A 9,557-nucleotide genomic window follows, 5' to 3' on the forward strand; every position below is an offset into this window, starting at 1 on the left:
ATTTTTTTATTTTATTTTTTATTTTTCATTTTTTCAGTTTATTTTAAATATATTTTATCTTTACAACATTTTTAAAATTTAATGGCATTGCTTATATGTAGACAATTATTTTATTTATATTAATTTATTTTAATTTGAATCAATTTATTTACATTTATTTATATATATCAATTTAAATTTTTTAAGCAGTGGTAAATAAATTCCACATCATTGAAAGATTTCATCAGTGGCTGCTGGTCCTCTCTGTTCCCAGACAGTTCTCAGAACTGTAATGTAATAAGTGTCATTCAAACAAATCTTACCTACGTGGATCAAACTGACCGTCTCCTGTTCCTCTTGTCAACAGGAGGAGGTAAAGTTCGGAGGCATGACCATGGCCCTGCCTGTAGAGCTGAGCTGCCTGCAGGGCGGCGCCGGCGGAGCAGAACGAGAGGCAGCCCTGGCAACCCTGGAGAAACAGCTGATCTGCCCCATCTGCCTGGAACTGTTCACCAAGCCGGTGGTCATTCTGCCCTGCCAGCACAACCTGTGCAGGAAGTGTGCCAATGAGCTGTACCAGGTGTGTGTCACTGTGTGAACTGGTGTTACAGAAGTTGTGGGGACACAATATCTGTCTGGGGATCTTTTGTATTTCGGGGACAAAACTGAGTGGATACTAAAACTATTGTTTTTCATCTGGACATCAATGACAATATATGAGTCTGGTCTATATTTGTGTGCAGACGTGTGTGGTCTGCATGTGCATGTGCTGCTGCATCTGTGTTCAGTGGATTATCAGTGTCTAAAAATGAGATGCAGGGATGTACAACTGGTTTAGTCACTGACATGGAAAAACCAACTGACCCACATTCACTGCCATTGTTTAGACCAGGATCACAACGAGTGTCTGTCATTGTTTTAAGGACTGATATTTGTCGATCTTGACGACTGAGTGAACGTTTGTGTTCTGTATGTGTGTGCGTATGTACAGTAACTGAGGCTAAGAGGGAGAGAGAGAGAGAGAGAGAGAGCATGTGTGCATGTACTCATGTTTTTTACTGCCTTGGTATTTGAGATGGAAACAAACTTCAAACCTTCTCTGCTGCTCATGACCTTTGACCTCGGTGCACCTTAAACCCAATAACTTAACATGTGTCGATGTTCACACCTAGAGTCCAAACTATACGTTGCACTTTTTTCATCCTTTGGCTGGGTTTGTAACTTATACTCAAGTGCGACTTATATATTAAAATATATAATTTCACATGTTCTCTAGCTAGCTGGTGCGACTTATATACTCCGGAGCAACTTATAGCCCGGAAAATACAATACACCAAAACTGCAAAAATCATCAAACTGACTCATCTGTCATAATAACTATCTATTGCTTTTGAATATTTCTGGACATCAAATCATCTTTAATGATGTAATTTAGCTCAAATAATGAAATGATTCCTCACAGTAGCTCTAATGCTGTTTGTCAAATAGTACATTTACCTAGTGATTCTAGAACCGTTGTCGACCGAGGCTGAACCAAATCAATCCGTGTTTCTGCTGGTACTCAGTGTTTGTCTGTGCCCAGCTGTGACTCCTCACACAGGCCCAGCAGCAGCTGAGGCTTATTACAGCTGCTATTTCAGGAAACATCCATACTTCCTCTCATTCATCTCCTCATTAGATCCTCTCCTCACTTGACTGATTCCTCTGACATTTCTGCCCTCAATTCCCACTTTGTTTCCCCTGCTTTTTGTTAACTGTAGCAGCTTCTTTGTGTAGCTTTTACTTCAAGATAACGTTGAGTATTTTCTTTTGTTTTTTGGCAAAATCTAGAAAATGTTTGGTTACGGTGTAATTACTGATTTATGGAATTGATTTAAATTTAGATAACAGACAGGACAGTTTGTCACAGTATTATTTGTGCTGTAGGGTTTACAGCCAGTTAGCCATTGCTACATTTATTGCTACATTCTTAGCACCAGTTATCTTTTCTTTGCCCATTTTTATTACCTTTAAAAATGTAGTTTGTTTGAATTTTTTTTATTACTCGACTAACTTCTAAATATCATTTTATTATGTTGTTGTTTTTCAGCGTCTAAGATTAGGCACAGAGTCGCTGCTAGATTAAATCCCTTAATAACGGGATATAATCTGCGATGTAAAGGGATGTAATCATCCCTGGACAAAGGGATATAATCTGGTAGATTTGTTTTCTTTTATTCTACATCCTTTGTACATCCTCAGTAGTAGTGTATTAGTTAAGCTTTAAATCTAGTACTAAAATGTTATGAACACCAAAAAGACCTGGATCCCTATGTTTGAGTAAACATTTCCAAAATATGCCATCACGAAGTTGGACAACAAGTTTATCCCCCTAGTGGCTATAAAACTTACAGCTGCGCAATGATGAAATCCCTGTTTACAGTTCATCTGACTGGAAAACAAACTCCAACTGTTGTGTGTGAAAAGTCAGACTGACGTCCACAGCTGATGACCCGGCGTCAAAGTCTCACTGGTCCAGTAACTCCAGACTCTGTTGTTGTTATTTTTCGCAGCCGTCACTGTTCCAGGCTCGGACCACTATGCTGGTGAACAGTGGGCGTTTCCGATGTCCGTCCTGCAGACATGAGGTGGTGCTGGATCGCCACGGTGTCTACGGCCTTCAGCGAAACCTGCTGGTGGAGAACATCATTGACATCTACAAACAGGAAGTCAGCAACGGCACCAATGCAAGGTAAGTGTGAATGCACTCCAGGTTAGTGACGCTCCTGAGTGGAGGTCCTGGTGCAGCACAGTGAGGTGTCCAATTCTTCCTCCTCTGCAGCCCCCTTCCTCTTCCACCTCCTCCTCCTCCTCCTGCATATGTGACATGTTCGGAGCATGAAGGTGAGAAGGTGAACATCTACTGCGTCACCTGTCAGGTTCCCACCTGCTCTCTCTGTAAAGTGTTTGGCGCCCATCAGTCTTGTAAGGTGGCTCCTCTCACAGACGTCTACAAGGAGCACAAGGTAACGCGACGTCTCCTACTGCCAACTGTAACTACCGTATTTTCTGGAGTATAAGTCGCACCAGTGCCCTCTAGCGGCTGTAGGTGTGAAAATAACAAACATGTGACATTATATATTTTAATTAATAGCCGCACCTGAGTATAAGTCGCAAACCTGGCCAAAGGATGAAAAGTGCGATTTATAGTCCGGAAAATACAGTACTCTCACCTTCACCTTCTGTTACATAATATATTTTTCTTCATTGTGTTAATAAAAAGCTTGAAATAAATATATTATTAAATGAAACCATTCTGTGTCGATACCACAGGATGAGCTGAATGAAGGCATCGGTTCTCTGGTGGGGGTCAACGACAGAATAAAGGACTTGATCAGCGAGCTGGAGGAGACCATCCGAAACATAGAGGTGTGGTTTTTTGCAGTACTTGTTTATGGTGTTTATGATGTGGTGACTCTGATGCTACAGCTGATATGAACTACATTATCCTGTCAACAGGAAAACTGCAAGGCCCAGAAACAGAGTGTGTGTGATTCGTTCAACAACATGATGTCCATCCTGGGAGAGAGACAGAAGGTCAGGGCTGGTTGTCGTCTCGTTCACCTCACTTTGTTGTCCTAGTACTGTACAACAGACATACATAATAGATGCTGTCTGGTGTGAAGTACAAGTAGGTAGTTTGTAGTACTCATCTAGACGACTGTGTATTGTCATTGTTGTCATTTTTTTCTTTACCTCAAAGGCCATGACGCAGCAAATCAGCTCTGAGGAGGAGGAGAAGACGAGTCACATCCAGGCACTGATGCACTGCTACAGTGAGAGTGTGGAGACCAACAATAAACTCATGGAAAAAGCAGCGAGCAGCATGGAGGAGCCAGACATGGCTGCGTTTGTCCAGGTGGGGGGTGGGGGGTGGGGGGGGTGCTTCTTACAGTCTGTGTTTTATCACTATCACAGTATTTATACAATTGTCTCATATTTACATTTTCCTTCTTCCAGAGTTCTGGAGAGCTGATTACAAAGTGAGTATTTATGTAACTCCCTACAGGTGATTGACTTTTACCAAAATAAAGTGTATTTTTAATGTTTATTTATTTACTAGTAGTTTTAATATCCCATTATATTGTTGTTGTTTTTTTTGCTTCCTCCGTTTCCTCATGTACATTCTTTGCTCCCTGTTCCCTGTTTTTTTCTCACGTTCCTTGGCTTCAGCGTTGTAGCAGCAAACAGCTCCTGCCCAACGGAGAAACTAGAACCAGGCTATGAGAACCTGAAACCTTACACCTTTAACTTCGACAGCCAGGAGAGAGCTCTGAGGAGCGTAGACTTTCTCAAAGGTAGGAAACCTACGTCTGTGGGACACAAACTGGAAAACGTTCTTTACTGTACAGGAACTACCAAACAATATTTGTATTCATCTCTAAAATTTTTCTTTTTTCTAAACTTCATATTGTTATTTTTAATTTTTTTTCTTTCCTTTGTGTGTTTACGACTGAACCGTTAAGTCACCTGCCAGGAGCAGGAGTGTGGATCAAACATTCACCAGTTAACTTCATTTCCTGTTAATGATTTCAGCTCCATAATCAGTCGGTGCTAAAAATAAATGGTTGCTACAGGAAGTGAAGTCTCCGTGTAGAAAAGTTATTATTTGAATTATCTGAGTAAAATTAATCTGAATAAATATCATAATGTTATTGAAGTATCAAATAAACTATACATAAAATGATACATCATTTATATATATTTATATTGTAATTAATAAATATTAAACAACATTTTGTTGACAAAAACACGACTTTGCTTGAACTGTTTTTTGTCTTCCGTCTCTCCTCAGCTGTGGTGGATTCACCTGAAGAACCAGAGCCAGAAGAACCCAGTGAGTCATGTGAACAGAACAAAGAACCAGAGCATAATCAGGAAATATTTACACAGCATCTGGGATCGGATCTAAAACCTTTACAAGAGACAATTCCAGAAGACCACACGTCCACCCTGTGTCCACCAGCTCAGGACATCCTTACAGACTCTGCAGAACCTGCAGAGACACAGCTGGAAACTGAGACCGATGAGGCAGAGGTGAATGATGAAGAGTTGGATGAGAACACTGAAGAGGAAGAAGAGCAGGAGGAGGAAGAAGATGAAGAAGAAGAAGAAGCAGAGGAGGAGACGGAGCAGAAGCAGGAGGTGAAGGACGGAGCAGAGACATATACAACTCCTGGACCAGTCAAACAGCCAATCATCTGTGAACAGCAGGAGGGGATGAGCACGCTACAGGTACAGTACATGTACGACACCTGCTGGACAGAATATCAATCAATCTGTTAGTGACACCCAGAGGAACTACATACTTGGCGCCTCCAGGGGGCAGCCTGGGGCAGCAGATCTGCCGTTAACACAACATTATTATTATTATTATTATTATTATTATTATTATTATTATTATTATTATTATTATTATTATTATTATTATTATTATTATTATTATTATTATTACTATTATTATTATTATTGTTATTATTATTATTATTAAAACACATCTTGGCCTATTAACAACTAATTTTGTCAACTTCAGTAAAAAAACAAATGACGAAAAATTCATACATAAATAATAATACAATTAATCCTGTGTTAGTGTTGACAGAGATAATGAGATAGTGTTGATAGAGATAAAAGGAAATCCTAATGTTCAGGCTGAAGAAGAAGAAGTTCAGATGAAGAAGGAAACACATGAGACGTTTTACCCCAGCTGGTACAAACCAGGGGCGGCAACCGGGGCAAAACTGATGATGTGCTCCACACAACCAGCTGACATACAACTGGAGGCCGTGAGTCAGAATGACCGAGCCAGGACTGAGTCACGACATTTAACACTTCATGAATCCCAGTCTGAGCTGAATGAGAAGCCCAGAGATGTTCAGGGTTCGATTTATCTGCCTGGGAATATGGAAAAATGTTCATGTCTGGAGAAGGGAAGTTTTGATCCTGGTTGTGTTGAAGATTCTTCTGACAACAGTGACACAAATGTGCCAGAGGAGACTGATTCAGACAAGGAACAAGGATCTGACTCAAACCTTGATGATGGAGAGAGGGAGAGTGTTCTCCCTGAAGAAGATGTTTCAGGTCTAAATTGTAGTTTAGAGCCGGGAGAGAAGCTGTTGATGAAGATAAACAGTGAAGCAGAGACAACAGAAAAACAAAGCATTTGTTCAGACAAAGACATTGTCTCTGAAGTAGAGTTGGACACTGTAGTAACAGCAGTGGACTCCGCTACACTGAAAAAAGACACCCTGGGAGTCAGTGTGCCTGAAGGTGTAGATGTTCCTGACAGTGGTAGGAGTACACAGAGTACAATAGAAGAAGAATCCGGTGAAGAGTCTGACTCTGACAGTTCACTGTTGGAGGACAGCAAACAGTCTCAAGACTTTGAAACAAAGCCTGAAACAGGTGTGGATGGGAGTAGAGAGACACTAACCTCCTGCGTCTCTCCTCAGGTCAGTGTACGGACTTCGCTTCATCAGTACCATCATCCTCGCTGCCATCACCGACCGGGCCGTTTCACTCCACACCCACTTGCTGATGCTTCCACTTGTTCACCTTCACGCTTTCATCTGTTTTGTCTTTGACTTTCCTTTATTTCTGTCTTCTTGATGTTGTATTGTTGGCTGTGGGCTGAGTCTCAGGAAAAATGAACACAATGTAAATTTGACCTTCAAATATTGGTGATTGTTGTAATTGTTACATTATTCCATTAGTTTCTTGGATTCAATTAGATTACATTTTATTTAAATAGGCAAAAATAGTAAAAAAAAAACAACAAAAAAAAAGGGCAAGTAGGATATCGAAGAAAAAAACAACGGCAAGTAGGGCCAGTAGGATATCGAAGAAAAAAACAACGGTAACACTATAATTGTATAAAGGTATGCATAAAATATCCATATAGCCATACATTAATAACATTATCAACAATAACGTAAAAGCATTATAAAAAATATACTTTTTTCTAGCTCACTTGCGACATTTACTGCCTTTTAATTCATTCTATGTTGTTTGTAGCGTTCCTTGCGTCGTGTGCATCACAATAAGAGTCCGTGTAAAACACATCGGGGAAACAAATGTTTCAGCGGTGGGAAATTAAATTTAAAAAACGATAAAAGTCTCACCCATTGATTCATATTAGCACAAAATGTACAATTTGATTTTAATTGGGAGAAAATATCAATTTCATGAAAAGATGGTCATTTTCCGTTAAAATAATATTCACATTTGTCCTGCCAATGTCTTTCCATCTGTTTATTCACTATTGTTTTCCTTCATTATTCAGTATCATACTCTTCATTTTTGTCTTTCTCTTTCTTTCACTCTCTTTTTCTTTCTGACTTTTGGCTTCGCATGCTCACCATCTACTCCATGCCCCTCTCTTTCTTTCTCTCTCGCACTCTCGCTCTCTCTCTCTCGTCATTCCTCCATCTTTCTCCAGGCTATCACTCTCATCTTCTACCTGTTGGCCTTCCTGGTCATCCTACAGAGGGTGTGGGCTTACATCGGCTGCTTCATTTACACATAGCACCAGCTGAAGACACCGCTGAATCCGCACTACTGCACAGCTCAGGTACAATCGCCTGCCTGCTCCACTAGAGGTCGTTCTTCAATGCTTCTATTCTAAAGATTGTTGACGTGTTTCATCTACTAAGCAAAAACAAAAAAACAAAAAACAAAAAAAAACCCTTTTCGTGTATAAACACCAGAAAACACAATCGTTTATACTACGATTTTAAACCTTTTAAAAACGATTGTATCAATGTATGAACTTTACTTATGTTTCTCAAAACGACTAGCAAGTTATTCCATATGGCGATACGTGTTTTAAATACCTCATCTTGAAAAATAACAGTCTTTACATTATTTCAAAAATCACTTGTGATTTATGTTTTTTATTCAATATCAAAAAACAGAACACGCGTCTTCGCTGACACCTTGTGGTATTGCTTTGTAATTACGACTGTTACGATGACAATGAAGACATAAATTAAACAAATGCTTTTGCTCTTTCATAGAGATTTAGATCCAATATGGCGGCCTAGTTGTATAAAAACAGAAATGGTAAATCTCTATTTTTTTTTAAATTGGTTTAAACCCCTCTTCTGTGGGCCTGTGTTTCAGATGGAGTCTGAGACTAGGTCTGGGTCCGCTCCTCTCTTCTCCCCTCCCACCTCTTCCCCCGTCATTGAGGCTCCTCGTAGACCCAGATTCTCCTTCTCCTGGCTGAACCCTGTCAACAAGAAGAAGTGATGGAAGGAGGGGGAAACGTGTCTGGAGATGGTACATTGCTGAGGCCAGGACGACGTGCTTTCATTTCATCAAGTCATTGCTGTTCTGAGATTAAAAAGACATGCAGTAACTGGATCAAAGTCAGAGACTGAAGGCACCACCGCTCTTGAAGACAGAGTGTTGGATCAATAATTCATTTAAGAAAAAACACATTTTGTGAATGCTGACAGAGTAGTATTTAACGGGGGCTTTTGCCTCTTCATGTGAAAGGTGTTGTATGCGTTTTTTACCTTGGCACACAAGAAATTCCTAATAGTTGAGGAAGTACTTAGAAAGTAGTACATCAGTGTTATAGTCTAGAACTATAAGAAATAAAGTTTGGGTAAAATGAAGAATTGGAATAGAAGATTGTAGATACAATCAGACGTGTTGGTAAAAATAACTTGTGTTAATATATTTTGTAGATTCTTAATGTCTTTCTTGAACAAAGCTTACCTTTAACAACACAACAAGTTGCTATACACTGTGGTGATTAGAAGGGGGAAAAAGCACAGTCCTCTGGTGTAGTCCAACACTAGAGATATTTTTTTGTTGATTGTTATAAAACACAAAGAAATTGTTTGAACATTGATAATATAAGATTATCTTTTTTATTAAAAAAAAATCAATGGTCACTGCATGAAGCAGAGTGTGAGTTAGAGCACTTTTTGTCATTTTTTTCCCAGGAAAAAAAAAACTGTGATTTCATATGATCTCAACCAAATAAACACGTAACTGTGGTCCCTGATATCTGCGATTGTTTTTGTAGATTCTGAGACACACACAGTAGGTATAGTTCGACTGATTTGTCGGTTTTGTTCGACCGACAAACCTTCAAAAAGAAATAATTCAAACAAAGTTTTGGAACTCCAACAAATCAAGACACCTGTCACAGTGACGTCACTTCAGCAGGGCGGAATTCGTGAACGGTGAGGAACACAACTTCCTTTTTGTTGGATGCGCCTTCGAAATAAAGTTAATGAATTACCGTGTTGTGTCCCCATAGGCGTTAACGTCAATTGAATATTAGATTAGAAATGTACATTTACTGAAAACACATTTGGTTTTGTTTTTACAAATCATGATGATTGATTGAATGATTTTATGACAAAAACCTTTCAAATTACGATTTTCTTAACAAGATAAGAACTTCAATTTGTGGTTGACATTGTGGGATTATCACAAAAAACAACAAACAAAATCAGCGGGCTACCAGAGGAGGCACAAAAATCACCACTGTTGTTTTTTAAGGAAAAAAAAACATTGTTTTT

General features: G+C 39.4%; 1 protein-coding gene and 1 long non-coding RNA gene across 3 annotated transcripts; one reads left to right on the forward strand and one right to left on the reverse strand.

The window, feature by feature from the left end:
• The first annotated feature begins 204 nt into the window (after window positions 1–204).
• On the forward strand, window positions 205–9,465 carry trim101 (tripartite motif containing 101). Of its 2 annotated transcripts, XM_008318944.2 has the most exons (11): window positions 323–559; window positions 2,532–2,710; window positions 2,801–2,984; window positions 3,292–3,387; window positions 3,478–3,555; window positions 3,722–3,877; window positions 3,979–4,001; window positions 4,192–4,316; window positions 4,814–5,253; window positions 7,457–7,588; window positions 8,140–9,465. In XM_008318944.2, exons 1-10 carry the CDS (start codon window positions 368–370, stop codon window positions 7,541–7,543), a joined length of 1,560 nt encoding a protein of 519 aa, XP_008317166.1. In that variant the 5' UTR covers window positions 323–367; the 3' UTR covers window positions 7,544–7,588; window positions 8,140–9,465. The 2 variants fall into 2 exon arrangements, with proteins under 2 accessions (XP_016891505.1, XP_008317166.1); XM_017036016.2 differs by lacking the exons at window positions 7,457–7,588; window positions 8,140–9,465 and adding an exon at window positions 6,471–6,627 and having other exon boundaries at window positions 205–559.
• On the reverse strand, window positions 4,775–7,457 carry LOC112487585 (uncharacterized). Its single transcript, XR_003050801.1, has 3 exons — window positions 6,974–7,457; window positions 6,452–6,654; window positions 4,775–4,828 (listed from the first exon to the last, which is right to left on the reverse strand). It is a non-coding gene; the product is annotated as an uncharacterized LOC112487585 (long non-coding RNA).
• Window positions 9,466–9,557: the final 92 nt, after the last annotated feature.

Source organism: Cynoglossus semilaevis, chromosome 10 (assembly GCF_000523025.1).
Source record: "Cynoglossus semilaevis isolate Cse_v1.0 chromosome 10, Cse_v1.0, whole genome shotgun sequence".
In the NCBI taxonomy this organism is placed as follows: Eukaryota; Metazoa; Chordata; class Actinopteri; order Pleuronectiformes; family Cynoglossidae; genus Cynoglossus; species Cynoglossus semilaevis.